Genomic DNA, 16,852 nt, shown 5'->3' with positions numbered 1-16,852 from the left:
TAATTTTGAGAAAAAATTTGAACTAGTGGCCCCGAACTCCTAATATTTTTCATTACTAATATTTTGATTGTTAAACCAGCTGGAACTGATAGGAATTAAATTGTGTGTTGGAGGATGTTGTATCCTCCTACTGACTGCAGTACCTAAATATATCTTATGCTTGTTGCTTTATCTTTCTAATTAACAGACGGGGTATTTACTTTTATTGAAGGTTTTTTTTATATTATATTTATGTTATTCTTGACATGGATGGAGTTTAAGAGGGAACATCTTTTAAATGCTTAAAAAATATTTTAGCAAATTTTGGTTTATAATGAAAAAAGTATAGAAAACGCCAGATATAACCGATATTGTGTTAACAAGACATATATGTAAAAAGGAAAAATAGAAGTTATCACATTAGCGTAAGACTTATTTTTATAGACTAATATATTAAGATCTCATTGTCAATTGAAAATTTGTCGATCTTCAGACACTGGATCCTCCAGTCTCCAAAAAAGGTAATAACTACATTATTTGTACAGGCAGTAAAATGGTCTTTTAGTTTGGTAAAAGTCAATTCGATTTCAGGCGATTCTCGTTAAGAAACGAGTTACATGTTTTCAAGATGGATAATTAAAATTTAATAACTAATTTGCCGAAAATCAACTTAATATTATTCAATGATGAAAGGTATTATAATGTGAAAAGAGACTTTATAAAAGGACTCTGCTATTAAACAGAATTAATATATCTTTCACTCAAAATAACGTTTACAGTTTAGAGGTGTACGACGTTATAAAACTTAATAGGAAAACAACAATTTTTACAAAAAGTAAACCAGTAGTAAAATGCAGGTACTCGGTATTACGCTTACCTTTTTATCATCAAGGTAAATGTGTACTTGGCGGCCAGGGGACATTGGGTGACTGACAGGAATGGGGATGTGGCCATCAGAAGGATTGCTGGCAATGTGGACTACAACCTGTATCATAGGGGTGATGGTATGGTAGCCGTAGAGTTAAGCAATATAATAATAATAGGAATTTACATTAGTCCTAATTGTACTACGGAAGCCTTTAAAAATAGACTTTTTGACTTACAGCAAGTCATGACGCGCTCCTGTAAGAGAACGCTTGTCCTAGGCGATTTCAATTGTAAGACAGCGCTAGCTGGTGCGGCCTACACGAATATTAGAGGAAGAATACTAGAGGAACTGCTTGAGGCTAATGGCGCGAATTGTATTAACGACGGGACCGCCACTTATAGCGCAAGAGGACATAATTCGATAATTGATTTGGTTATAATCGACAGTAGGATCCGTACTGACTCAATCGACTTTGAGGTCCTTAACGAAGAAACTGCTAGTGACTATAGGGCCATTTTAGTCACCCTTAGAGAGTACCCACCAGGAAGAAGACAGTTAAACATCTTCAGTAGAATGACAGAACAACAGATTCACCGCGTTACCAACAACGCAGCAAACAGAATCAAAAATTGTCCACAAATAACTCCTTAGGCGTTCCAGGATATAATTAAAGAGGAGATAGCTAAAATACCGCCGAGTAACAATAAATATCACCCGGTTTATTGGTGGTCTGCAGAGATACAAGAGCAGAGAAGAATCATGCAACGATACAAAAGAGCAGCTCAGAGATTACGCGCTAGAAATAGAACGGAAGAAGAAGGTCGTCTTGCGATAGAGCAATACAGACAACCTAGGAAAATACTCAACTTCCTTATCAAACAAGCTAAAAAAAAGAAATGGCTAGAGTTGTGTGAAGAGCTTAACGTATATCCCTGGGGAAAGGCATTTAGCATCGTGACCAAACGCCTGGGAAGATACGTGCCGACATTGAGTGCTGAAATGTCGGCACGACAGGTTAAATTGCTATTTCCCAGAATAGAAGATCTCAATAGAGAGGTAATTGAGTGTCAGGCTGGCAGGTTCACTCAAAAGGAGGTTTTGGAAGCCATCATGAAATTAAAAAATAAAAAAAGTCCAGGACCGGATGGCATACCTGCCGCCATCATTAAAGACCTTTCCAGGATCATACCCTGGGAATTAGTGGATGTTGCAAGTTATGGCTTACAAAACCGTAACTTCCCCAATAGTTGGAAAGAAGCCAGAACTGTTTTCATTCCTAAAATAGGACCAAATCAAGAACAAGTAGGATACAGACCAATCACACTAATAAACAACATGGGTAAGGTAGTCGAAAGATTACTAGAAACCGACTCAGAGAAGAAATCGAGGAAAAAGGTTGTTTACATGAGGAGCAATATGGTTTTAGAAAAGGCCGGTCTACGATAAACGCGATCGACAAAGTTAAGACCTGGGCATTAAATAGTAGAAACGGCACGTGGAGAACTAGGAAAATCCCACTTATTATAATGTTGGATATAAAAAATGCTTTTGGATCTGTTCCTTGGAGAGCCATTATCGCAGCATTACAAGCCATGAATATAAGTGATTATCTAGTCAACCAGATTAATCAATACCTTTACCATAGATTCATTGAGGTTAAAACGTTAGAAGGAAAATCCACATTTGAGATATTTGGAGGAGTTCCACAAGGATCAGTCCTTGGGCCTATACCGTGGAATATTTTTTATGACAAAATTTTTAGATTGGATTATCCCGAGGGGGTTTTTGTTGTTGGATATGCTGATGACATTGCTATCCTAGTAGAAGACAGAGAAGTTAATAACCTAGAGGATAAACCAAATCAGGCGTTACGAATAATTGATGAATGGGTGGTAGGAAGCATGCTACAGATATCCCCTAACAAATCCTGTTGTTTGGTGTTTTCAGGTAGAAGACCTATTAGAAACCTCAATATAAACATTAGAGGAGAGAGAATTAAGGAGGTCAAAGAAGCAAAGTATTTAGGGGTTCTTTTGGATAAAAGCCTAAGATTTAGCAAACACGTAGAGATGATTTGTAAGAAGGTCACTCCTTTGATTAAGGCATTGAGGACTCTTTTCCAGAACCATGGTACACCGAAAATGGTAATAAGGAGACTGATAACTGCGGCTACCACGTCAGCAATTTTATATGCGGCCCCGATATGGGGAGATACAATGAATATTCAGAGAAACAAAACAAAATTAAAAAGAGTACACAGGCTTGCTTTACTGCGTGTAGCCGGGGGATACAGAACAGTGTCATACGACGCGTTGTGTATATTAACGAAGGTTCTACCCATTGATTTACAAATTAAAGGAAGAACATTTAGATATAGGGGTATGTCCAAAGATGAGGTTGAACGGCTAATTGATCAAGAGTGGCAGGATAAATGGGCACACTCTAGAGTTGGGGATTGGACCAGGCGACTAATCCCCAACATAAATATGTGGACTAGTAATAGAATAGGTAATGTAGATTTTTATACGACACAACTGTTGACGGGGCATGGCTCGTTCGGCCATTATCTGTTTAGAATTGGAAAAAGACCTACCCCACAATGTGTGTACTGCCCAGAGACTGATGATGCGGAAAACACTGTGTTTGTATGCCCAAGATGGGCTCCAAATAGAAGAGAAATTTCGGACAACGGACTTACACCTGAAAACCTCTTAAATTGGATGGTCTATAGTGACGATAACTGGGATTGGTTCCGTAGGTTTGCCGGGGAAATCTTACGCACCAAGGAAGAAGAGGACAGAAGAAGGGGTTTGTGAAATTAGGGTAGGGAGGACAGTCCCTCCGTGGAGGGCCCGTACGCCGTGGTGTGCGAGTTCCTGAGAAGGGGGGGAACTCCTGGGAAGTGTGGGACAAATAAAAGACCGAGTTCGGGTTGGCGGTGCCGCTCCTGCGGGTGCCTCGGCGCTTAGTGGGGGCGGTACCGCTGATTAGAGGCAAAGGCATAATGACCGAGACCCGGTTCCCTGCTGAGGGGATGGGAGGTGGCGTAACCATACCCCGTCTCCGAGGCGGGGGATTAGAGGCAGGCGAATAAAATAAAATTAAAGATCCGAGACCGCGGGAGCTAACCTGCCGTGCCGGGTGTACAACCGGTGGGCGGGGGACACTCCCTTAGAGTAAAAGGACACTCTCCCCGACTGAGTATACTTAAATGGATATCCGGTCGGGGAGAGAGTAGGGGAGGGGGGGAAAAAAAAGGTAACTTAATGGAATCGATATGGGCTCAGGGAAAAATACTGTCTCAAGTAAGAGTGTATCATTCAATACAACTGCAACTGTTGGATCCTGCAGAGGAACAATCGAGACTAATATCAACAAAAGAAAAAGTGCATATTGAGGCATTGCGCTGCTTTTAACGGTGTCAATAAATTGTTAATCTAACTATATGACAAAAATCTGATGTGGACACCACATGACTTCTATTACGACTTCTATTATCTTTCGTTGAAAAGCTCTCAATGAGAGATTATTAATGCACTTAAGGAAAAGTCTAAAATCCAAATTTTTATGATTTTTGGCTTTTTTGGACACTTTTGGTCTAGTCGATTGCAGTCAAAAGGGGAGGTTCACAACAAAATGTTACAAAAGTCCTAAATCCAAAATTTTAACATCCTACGGCTAATCGTTTTTGAGTTATGCGAGATACGTACGTACAGTCACGCTGAAACTAGTCATACTGGATTCAGGAATGGTCAAAATGGATATTTCCGTTGAAATCTGAAAACCGAAATTTTTCGATTGCAATACTTCCTTTACTTCATACAAGGAAGTAAAAAGTGACAGTTATTTGTATTACTTTATTTTATTCTTATTATAAAAATTATGTTAAAATACCTGATTTATTGAATTTGTAAGAACAATTGCATTCTTTCTTTTTCCTGTTTAGCCTCCGGAAATCACCGTCAGGCATTATTTCAGAGGATGAATGAGGATGATATGTATGAGTGTAAATGAAATGTAGTCTTGTACAGTCCCAGTTCGACCATTCCTGAGATGTGCGGTTAATTGAAACCCAACAACCAAACAACACCGGTATCCACGGTCTAGTCTTCTAGTCTTCTTGTATGAACAATTTATGTATTTTTTTCTAACGTTTACCTTTTTTGTATGAATATGATTTCTTGTTTCTGCTGATGTTGATTTTATAACAATGGATATTGCAATATATATTTACAATTTAAGAGAAATTTTTCTAAAAGGATTTTTTCGGGTAAAAATGTTCTTTTTTCAAATTCATTTCAATAACCACTTAATGAAGTTATTTATTAGTAGATACTTATACATAAAATTCCGCTCATATTCCTGAAAATTAGGGATATGAAAATTTTATTATTTCATGTTATAACAAAAATAATTTTATGCATTAGACCTGATTTTATTTAACAATGTTCACTAATGTAATATACTTTACCTCATTTAGTAGAGGAAATTTTAATGAAACTTTCCTTTGTAGATAAAATATTACAACGTATTAGATTTTCTTCAACGTGCCACCATCCAAATAAGCCTTTCTTCAACAAGCTGTGTCGTTTATCTCCTTTGATTCTGATGTAATAACACTTGGCTGTAATAATATATGTATTCCCTTGTTCGCGTATATTACATGGTTTGATATAATATTGTTTTGTGTAGTTGTATGTATACTTGTTCGCGTGTGGTGGTAGTTCTAACTGGAAGAATCCACTTTTTTAAAAGTAATAGTTATGAATATATTTTGTCAATGCAGTTGAAGTGTCACAAACTACACTTTGCATTCTTGAATCATAACTAACATATATTGTTTTTTATTCATTTTACCATCTAGTCGGCAGAAATTTAAAGTTAAATCACTACTTAGAACTGTTTTATAGTAGGGGGCATTAAATCTGAAGCTTGCAATCAAGCAGCTAATATACTGAATATCAACGATTCTACAAACATTTTTCGTATCGGTGTTTACAAAACAAAAAAAAAAATCTGTTCATGATTGAATCTCAACCTCAATCATTTTGCAATTTAAATTAAAAGTAAATCTTACTTAACAAAGAGATAGTTATCCTAAAGCGATATTAAGTATAATTTAATAATTTATTTAATAATATTAATTACAATTAAAATAAAATTGTCCTGAATTATTTCACCTGTAATTATTATTTGAAAATGTTATAGGTATTTCTAAATCTAAATTATGATAATTTATGGTCCAGCGATTAAAAAATAAAAACGATGCACATATTGACAAAATTGATAAATGTAAAGTCAACATTTCTTTTTAAATGAAACAATTTTGTAAGTATTAGTATTTGTAATAAATTAATCTATCTAATTAGTTAGCTAATAGTAAAAGACTTACCGATAACAAGCATCATACACAATATAAAGACTAGTATCTTATTTATTCTATTTATAAAATTGCAAGCATTTGACAATAATAATGTTCAGTCAATTTTGTTCGTGTGTTAAGTGCGTTTTGCTAGAAAAAGGAAATATAAAAAAAAATTAACTAGAAAACACATCAGAGGCTTCTACTTACATTACACCAAGAAAATATAAAATCTGCGACAAACCGGAAACAGACCTAGATGATTTCGACATGAGTATAGTGAGAAGGACTGTAAACGAATTTCATCTCAAAACACTTGTCAACTATTCCAAAATTGAAATGGTGGGCAAGTGACAATCCGATGGTAATGTCACTCGTGGCATTCGCATCGGTGACATCCTGGCCGAGGCAGACTGGAATATGTTAAAAACCAAGGTTTCGAAGATGACCTCCGGTAAAGCCCATAAGGGCTCGGAACTGAGAGGGGGGCCGGACGGTGTCTTTCCCAAAGGGGTCAGGATGCTAGTACATCTGAAAGATTCAATAGGATTCTCAGTAAGTAAAAGAATCCTGAGAAGAGTATTACAATAATTGGGTTCCAAATGGGGGAAAAACTGAATACTTTAAGAAAATTGTCATTGAACACCATGACATTAGGATTAAACGAATTCAGTACGTAGAGGCGATCAAAAAATTCAGAACCGAAAACAGGCCTATTGTATACCTTGATGAAACGTATATTTTTTAAGAAATACCCAACTAAAATATGGAGGAATGCCAACTATGACATTTATCTTGTGTTCATGGGAGGACTTCTAACTCCAATTTCTAGAAGCAGTAGTTTAGTTATATTCTAAAAGCTGGGGGTTAAATGAGATTTATTCCAGAGTCATATTAGCTTAGAAAGCAAGTGTAACAACTGGCGATTACAAATGCAGATGCAAATTCTATGCAAATAATTGCTTAAAATGAGCTGAAGAAAGATTAATGAAAAATCTTCCCAAAAATTCTGTAATAATTTTAGACAATGCACCTTATCACAGGAAATTGCAAGATGAATGACCTTCATCCAATACACGGAAAAAGAAATGCAGGACTGGTTACGTAATTATTGAATTTCATTAATTCAAAGTGTTTATGTTTGATGATTTTGTCAAGAAATAGACATGAACCTTTTGACTACCCCCGTACCATGCAGACTTAAACTCTACTGAAATTGGTCTAAGTAAAAGGATAAGTTGTTGGAAGCCACAATGTCACCTTTGACATTGAAGGATGTTCAATGGATTGCCGAAGATAGATTTTCTAAAATGGATGCATCGCACTGGAAACCTTACTGCGAATAGTACGTAACTGACAACACTAGAGAATCTTTTAAAATTTCTTTGGAAGATGATTATGGGAAAGAAAGTGACAGCAAGGGAAATTTAGAATTTAGCAACTTGAATGATGAGGTTCAACTGCTTTAGTTTCTAAAGTGCTGCGTTTATTTTATTTTTTAAAGTTTGTGTATTATTTAAATTTGTGTAAAACGTGCCTCAGCTTATCTTTTATTTTTCTAGATATATAAAACAATTTTTATACAATTATTATTCATCACTGGATCAGCAATTAAAAAAGAAAGTTTTTTCATAAGGTATATAACTCTCTTTTTTGCTGTTTAGCCTTCGGAACCACCGCAAGGTACTACTTCAAAGGACGAATGAGGTTGACATGTATGGATGTATGTGAAGTGTAGTCTTCTACAGACTCAGGTCAACTATTCCTGAAATGTGTGGTTAATTGATATCCAGAAATACGGTAAAATTCTTCGGGGTTACGCTTGACAAAGGACTCCGATTTAGCGAGCATGTATTTGAGCGTTGTGAGAAAGCCGAGAGGACAATAAAGTCCTTAAACTTGATAATGACGTCGCGTACCGCGCCTAGGGACTAGGGCGAAGAAGAAATTAATTTTGTCGGCAGTAACATCAGCAATACTTTACGCAGACCCGGCGAGGTGCGCGGCGGTCAGGATACAGAGGAACGTCAAGAGACTTCGGAGGATTCATAGAAGATTACTTATAGGGGCAATTTTGGCGTTCCGTATGGTGTCGTACGATTTGGCGTGTATACTGGCTTCAACGCCACCAGTAGATCTGCTGGTATATGAACAAACAAACAGGCACAATGGCTTAAGCAAACAAGAAGCAAAACAGGCTACTCGGGTGGCCTAGAGCGCAAGATAGAGGTCAAGACGTCACTGTCAGCGTAGACGAGGAAATTGATGCCGAATCTGGACGCTGGTGTGACAGCGTCTTTGGCAAAATGAATTTTAGTCTGTCACAAATGTTTACCGGGCACGGTAATTTCGAGTCATTTCTCCGTAGTCGGAAGGCGGGTGACTCCATTTGCATGTATTGCCTGTCGGAGGACACGGCTGAGCACACGCTTATGTACTGCCCAGAATGGGCATTCGAGAGAAGGCAGGCCGGAAATGAAGGCCTTAGGCCAGATGAAGTAATTGCATATGAGTAATTATAATATGTATGTTGGTCTCGGAAATTAATAGGAGAAGGGTGGATACATTTGCGTTCATCGTATAGAACGGAAATGATATCGAGGGAAGGATACGAGTGTATTATAGTAGGGTGTGGCGGAGAGCCCCGGTCGCTAGGGCCGGCAAGCTTAGTTTTGTCGGTTTCAATGAACAGCCGGGGACTTCGGGGGCATTTAGGATTGGGGAAAAAAGAAAAGTCCGAGACTCAGCCGCCTGGTTGGGGTGTTGGGAACAGCATAGTCGGCCCTGGTTCCCCTTCTCGGCGGTTTGAGGCAGCAAAGTAATGACCGAGACCCGGCCTCTGAGTGGGAGCCCGGGAACGACTTAGTCGATCCCGGTTACCTCCACTTGGAGGCAGGCACTAAAAAAGATGCAAACATAGGGGGGGGGGCTGACCTGCCGTGCCGGAGTTACTGCCGGTGGGTGAGAAGGCCCCCTTAGAGTTAAAAGAACACTCTCCTGGGATGAGTAATACTTCACTGTTTATTCGGCCCAGGGGAGTAGGGCTGGAAAAAAATACCAAAGAACACCAGCAACCATATTATAGCATTCAAATCTGTCTTTACCAGGATTTGAACCCTAGAACTTTCGACTTCAGAATCAACTAATTTACGATGACGAGTTATCACTAGACCACCCCGGTGAGCTAAGGTATATAACTGTACATAATCAATTAAATATAAATTAATTATATTATTTAATTTTAATTCGTAAAATGATTAACAATAAAACAATAATTATGATAATAAAAAAAAAAAAAATATTAGTAGTGCTAATTTTGCGTAGTGTATAAATGTACCGACGGTTCCGTAGCGAACCGTATGTTACGCTAAACGGGTAATAGAATGTCAGCTGGAGCAGGTTCAGTTGACGCAGTATGAAGCTTCTAGTCATGCCTTTACTATATTCCGGACCTAATGTTCTGCAGTCCACTGAACCGTGTGCATCATTTAACAACCCAGGAAAACATCATCTAAGAAAACTAAAGTATACATGATCTAATCACATTTAAAAGGCATTTACCTACACACAACCTTCAAATGTTGAAAATAATTATAGGTAGAAAATTATTTCTAATTTTTTAAGAAATATCGATACTCTATCAAAATTTTCGAAATGAGCTGACGAACAGCTATTACAAACAATACTAAATCTTTTTCAGTAAATTTTCATCAGAAAATAGTTTTAATATATTTCTCATTTGGGTAGATGCAAAAAAAAAAAAAATAGAATTGTGTAAAAAATATTATTAGTGTAATAAGTAATCTCTTATCAGTATTAAAACTGGTGCGAGAAGAGATATAAAACTGCAGGTTGTGAGCAAAGTTCCCTTTAATGGTTTTCAGAGTTGCGCGCACAAAAATCAATTGTGGCAAAAATAATTATTCAAAAATCAATTTGTGCAAAATCTTTTTTTGTTATTATAATCAAATGTATCAGTTAATTTTACAATAAATTCATATATGTATACAGATTTAAACGAAAACAATTAGATAACTTGTTTTATTTTAGATTAACATTTTTGATAACTTTGTCTTCTGTCTTTCATAATAATCCATTCTTGATTAAAACCAAGTTTTGGTATTAACCAATTCTTCGTACTAACCAAGAATATTTTGGTTTAAACTTCATTTGTATTTACTGTTCGACCGTTGGCTAAACGTAATCTAACTTTTTGCTATAAATAAACGGTTGCAAAATAGATTAAAAAATAGGTGAAATAATTAAAATTAAAAATATTTAAAACAGTTTATAAATTAATTAAAAAAAAAAACAAAAAAAAATTATTTTCATTAAATTTATTCTAAATATAATTTACGATTAACTAATGTTTTGTTCAAAAATTAATCAATTTTTTCCAAGAAAAAACTTGTATTATTATAGTTCTCACGTTATAATTTCACATTAGTAATCAGTTGTGTCACATTTTAATTTTCAATAAACTTTCATTCTATAAAAGATGGCTTACAACTAAATAATGCAATTGAAAGGACATTAAAAAGCACAGTTATTTCAAATCTTGTGCTATAAGGTTGTCCCTTTAAGATCTCAAAATGATAACCGATCTCATAGTTCGTTAATTAATTGCAGTACAACAAAAATCTACGGGACTTTACACTAGCATCTAGAAAAAAAAACGAAGCCAAATTTTGCTTCTGTTTACTTTTTATTCTTTTATACATTTTTTTAAACATGCGTTAACTTTTTATTGTTAATCTCCAGTCAGGTAAAAAGATATTAAGCAGAATTATAAATAAGCACAAATAATTCAATTTATTTATGCAATACTATTTCGTAATTCTCGAAAATTTATTTCATTAAAGACCAAATAGTAATTTAAAAATAACTACTTACCGTTTCTTTATTACGATGTGATTTTGCAAGTACACCTTCTAACCACGCCCATTGAGCTTGAGGATCTTCAGGACCGTAGGCGGAAGTATAAAGATTTGTATTTAGAGCTATAATTCTTAATTTATGTTTCTTTCTTTCTATTGTGTAATAACCACCTGTAACAAAAAAAAAAAAAGATTCTATTATTTTATTGTTAAATTCAATAGGCTTATAAGACTAAAATGTTACAATAGGCCGCTGTTTAGAATGATTAATCTTAAAAATAAACTTCAGAAACAAATATTTGTGATAAAATTTGTTGTATTCTGAGGAGAATATAGAAAAAACCATGTAGTCCGGTATTTTAATATTAGAAATTATGATTTGTTTTATTAGTAGATTCATATTCAAAATAAAATTAAAATAAAAACAAACAAGTTTTATAAAAAATGTTATTTAATTCAAAAAACAATATTATAGATGTTAAGGAAATTTAAAAATATCTCACCATACATTAAAGTTAAATTATGTAGTTTATCTATTCTTAATACTCGTATTTTGTAATCCTTTTTCTAGCAAAAATTTCTATTGTGTATGAACCAAATAGCTGTCTATAAAAAAAGTAAAGACCCATAACAGTCATTTAATTATTTTATGTTTATATATAAATTGAACCTAAATAATCCTGGTTATATTTTTACCAGAACACAGCAACAGGGGACTGGACACACATGGCGTTTGATAATGCAGACTGTAACAAAACGTTTTACATATTTAGGAAAATTTAACTAACTGAAAAATAGGGAAAAAAGAAATTATGAAACAGATTTTACGTGAATCGGATATCGGTGATAATAATAAAACAATAAGAAAAACAAGATTTGATACAAAAAAGAAAGTAAGTAGCCTGCTTAATAACATGCCTGTGTTAATACTTATGGTTTCTCCTTGTACAGTTACTCAATTCTCAGATTCTTCAATTCCTAAATTGCTTCTTTTAAACACAAATTAAAAAGTAAATTTATACTCAGAGGCATACACGACTATGTATTTAATACACTTCATCAATTCATGAAGTAAGTGATTTAAACGCCACGGCTCGTATACTTAGAAAAACTATAGGTTAAGTAGACCGCATGACTCGTACGTTCCTGAATGTCCATATAGAACATTGCAGTGCATTGGTTATTTTGGATCGGATTGTCAGTGACAATCATTGTGTCGATTTGTCGAATGCGAGGATCGCAGGAAGGATGCAGGATGTACCAGAAATATTGCTGTGAATATTTTTTAATAATAATAATAAATAAAAAAGTATATATACATGTAGACTTAAATATGATTAAGGATATGAAAATTTTATTTTTGATATAATATTACACCAGTTGAATGTAATACATGTTATAGATTAACAAAAGAATGGAAATTTTCGAAAATTATTTATACGAAACAGATAATTATAGTAAAAAAGGAAAAAGAGGATAAGCTCTATAACATCGCTTTGAATTTTGACGTCTCTTTATTAAGATACTTTCTACTCGCAATATCTTTAATTATTAAAAGCCGCTCTTTTCATTTTCTTCCCTTCAAGCCGGTACTTAATTGTGCCCACATCCACTTCATTAAAAGCTGCTTTTCTGACTTTTTTCTGACATTATGACTCGTGAATGTCACTTTAATTCTTTATCTCAGATTGACAATTTTCTTATTCAATATTACTTTTTAAAAAAAGAGCTGTTTTCTTCAATACTTATCTTCACCTCTAAATTATTTTTTTCAATTTTGTTAACGACTTTTAGTTTTATAAAATTTAAATTGTAACTTTAGTAATTTATACTTTAATATTAAATGAATATGTTATATACATAGGCATCTATGTTTGTATCATTTTTAATCCAGAATGGATGTACCGATTTTCAGGAAATAGAATTCTACCGAATTATATATTTTCTCTTCATCGCTGATATGAAAATAACAACAAAAAAAATTGAAATAGTTGACACTAAATTTCAGTTTTTCCAAACATAAAAATGAAAAATGGTAATGTATATAAAACGTATATTTCTATCAAAATTGCGTGACTAGGAATGTGAATAAACGCGTAAAAATATCATTAGTTATCTAATAAACAGAAAAACGAATAAATGCAGATTTACCTAAATTTTATAACGGTTTTAGCATTCATTCTCAAGAATAACAATCCTTACCAGCCATAATACAGGCAACAATTAGAACTAAAATAGATTTCTGTTGTCTTCTTGATTGAGTCTAATCCATTGCTCATTGCTCATTAGTATCAAAAAATAAAAACTAGAACATATTTTCCGTATAAATAGAAATTTCAATTTATTGCAATAGGTTGTACAGAAACATCATTACTTTCATAAAAAATTTCTTTAACTAATCTTTCTTATCCTCAAGAGTTACATGCGTTGTAATCAACAATTTTTATCTTAGAACAAATGATTTATTATCTATATTACCTTTATTCAGCAAAGAATCATTTGTTATGAACGTGTATATAATGCAGTCATCAAAAAAGTAACCCAACCACAAAATTATATTTAATTCTAATTACTTCTGTCGTTTAATTGAATTAAAGTTTAATTTTGTGTATTGATAAACAAGGAGAGCATCATGTAAAAAAACTAGTTTATTCGCATAAAGAAAATAGATTAAGGAATTATAACGAAGTTAAAAAACGAATAGTGTGAAGACTAATTGCCCTATGACAGCAAAACTTGGAACAGAAGAAGGTAGAAAAACAAAGAATAATTGGATGCGGTTAACTGGAGCATGTTGAAAACTATCTGGATTGATGGAAAATGGAATTAAGAGGTTTTCAGATAAATTAGTTTGAGACAAACATTTATAAAATGTCACAAATTAATCCATTTAGGATTAATGAATTTGGCTCTAGAACGAAGTGATGAAGGAAAAAATAATAAAGGAAGAGAAAGGTTTAAAAATATTAGACATTTAATTATGTAAAATGTTAAGGGAAATATTGAGCTTAAGAGAGAGACACAGGAAAAATATGCTGATATGCTGAGGGTTACATTAGAAAGGAATAGGGAAGTGCATCAGATGAAACAACAATTTCAAATAAAAAGAAAAAAGTATTAAGTTTTTGGGATAATTATGTTAACTAATACACACACAAACACACACACACACACACACACTATACTATACTACATTACATTATATAATTTCATACTACACTACTTCTATACTACATTATGTACACACATATATAATAGTAAACAATTTTTGTGAACGTGTGTGTGTATAAAATAATGTCATATAAAAATTAGTTAAAACATTAACAGTATTAAAAAAGATCATTTATTAAAATTATCATTTTTTTTTTTTTTTACTTTAAGACCATAATGGATCACTTTTTCATTTTTTTTTGGCAAGTTCTGTCTTTTCTTGTTGATTTGTTGCTTTTCAGCTTTTCTTTTTTGCCAGTAATTTCTAAGGGTTTCAGATGTTCTTGTTCAGAGTACACCCGGCTTATTGTTTTCTTGGGTTTTGATAGGAATCTTGTTTCTTTATTTTTTAATTTCTCATAGGTTCCGGTTTTCGTTTTTAGGTTTTCATGGGTTATGTCTAATTCCTCCATGTCTTTCTGTACTTCGTATATCTATATGTACGTATGTCTATATGTACTTCGTATAATAGTTCGGTTTGCTTTTCTTGTTCCAGAAAAGTTCGATTATCCATCTGATAAGTCTGTTCTCTTCCATTCTGAAAATATGTCCTAGAAAGGAAATTCTCATCTTTCTAAATTTATTAGTTATCGAGATGATTGTTTTGTAAATCTCTTCATTTGGAATAATTCTCCAAATCCAGTCTTTTTTAATGTTTTTCCCGATGCATCGTCGTAGAATCTGTCTTTTAATCTTTTCCAGTTTGTCGGTAAACCTTGTCTGGTACGGTCCAAATATGGTTTCCCATCCGTAAAGTATTTCTGGTTGGATAACTGAGTTATAATGTTTATGGACATGCATTTTTTGTTATACATGTTTTGTGTTTTATTGTGGCTTTGATGAGTATATTTATTCTTTCATTTCAGTTTAGATTTTCTTGGAGGTTGTGTGTGATGTTTTCCCCCAAATATTTAAAGTTTTCTACTAGTTCTATGTCATTAATGTTTATTTTTACTTTGCTTATGCATAGCGGGTCTCTCATACCAGACAAATTATTTTTTATTTAAATTTTTATATTGCCATTATTAAAGGAAAGAATTTTCCTTTAATAATAAATTGTCATTTAAGGAAAATTCTTTCTTATTGTAAATTTTCTTTTGTGAACAAGTAATTTGTTCAAAAAATTAATAACTGAAAGTATTTTTTTTAAATGTTGTTAGAAACATGAAAAGTTAAAAACTTGTAATTTGAGTCAGAAGAAATTTTGATTTAGATGATTTCATTATCATAAATTCCTTATATTTAATCATCATCTGGTATTAAAATAAATCTTTATCTTATGTTTTTAATAGATGGGTTGATTAATTTATTTCAGGTTAATAAATAAGTGGGGTTTACCCGTAAGGTTTTACTTTTGGTTTCTACTTTATTTATCACAATGAATTAAAATTTTATTGCCGCCTGCACTTTTACGCCATTTTATATATATATATATGGGTATGTATGTATGTGTGTGTGTGTGTGTGTGTGTGTGCGCGCGCGCAACCTTGCCTAGTTCAATATATGGTCAACGTATATCAACAAATAATTTTTTATTAAAATTTTTATATTGCCATTATTAAAAAGTTTTTTCAAAAATTATGTCAGTAATAATTTTATATCTGTATTTTATCGGAACATTTCACAAATAAAAAAGTATTCAATTTTTATGACATCATCATTACTGATGATACGACCACGAAAATTCTCGAAAAGAAAAGGAAGCTACATGGAGTAAATGAGGCGTTCAAAAGGAAATCCAGTGGTATTACGACCAAGTGGCTTATCCTATAGAAACAGTTTAAACCTTCTCCACATTTCTGTAGGTCTAAAACCGTAAATTTCTGGAATATTAAATTTTATATTAGGTTACACAAATTCCTTTAAAAAGTAATTTTAATCATTTAATCGTAGTAGTAACAAAGAATTAGTTTTTATAACAATGAGCTTCTTAATAAAATAATTTTAAATGTAAAATCTATTATTTTAAGAAAATTTATTCTGTTAATAAGTAGGTAAGGATAAATAACTTCTACTGTCTCAAAATTTAATTTTAAAAACCATCCCTTATCAGAGTAATTAATCATAGTTATTAGTAGTTGAAGTTGAAGGTAGAACGATTTGTGGATTAGTTGTTTATTATTGTACCTGCTTTTAGATTCCTAAGTTTTTGTTTTGAAAGAAAATGATTGTTATTTTACTCGGAAATGAGTCCCCCGTACTACTATTGTACTTTGGTAATAGAAACACACATAATGATACTGTCACCAGAACGATCAGCTTCATTTATATTACAAAAAAAAGGGTTTTACAACTTTGAAAATAAATGGAAGATTATTCAGTATATTAACAGAATCGGTTCAGGTGGTATTTTGTAGCATAACATTAAAGTTTTTAACACGTGTAGTGCCGTAATATTTGCGACTAATTCTTCTCTAATCACAAAAAAGAATTTTAATCTAAATAAAAAACAATTTCAAAAGAAAGTGTTAGTCAATTTACTTATCCATCTCCAAAAAACCACCCACATCAAAAAAAACTATTTTGATATAGAAAATATATCACAAGCATCGTACA

At 33.2% G+C, this 16,852-nt stretch overlaps 1 protein-coding gene across 1 annotated transcript in view; it reads right to left on the bottom strand.

The window, feature by feature from the left end:
• Positions 1-16,852, bottom strand: part of LOC142321000 (acid sphingomyelinase-like phosphodiesterase 3b) — a 1,240,094-nt gene that overhangs the window by 45,343 nt on the left and 1,177,899 nt on the right. Inside the window, exon 7 of the mRNA XM_075358994.1 lies at positions 11,103-11,257. Within this exon, the coding sequence (XP_075215109.1) occupies positions 11,103-11,257 (155 nt within the window). The remainder of the gene's footprint in view (positions 1-11,102; positions 11,258-16,852) is intronic.

This window comes from Lycorma delicatula, chromosome 3, assembly GCF_047948215.1.
Source record: "Lycorma delicatula isolate Av1 chromosome 3, ASM4794821v1, whole genome shotgun sequence".
NCBI classification, from domain to species: domain Eukaryota; kingdom Metazoa; phylum Arthropoda; class Insecta; order Hemiptera; family Fulgoridae; genus Lycorma; species Lycorma delicatula.
The sequence above is the reverse complement of the archived record's forward strand: the minus strand, read 5'-3'. Positions and strand labels throughout refer to the sequence as shown.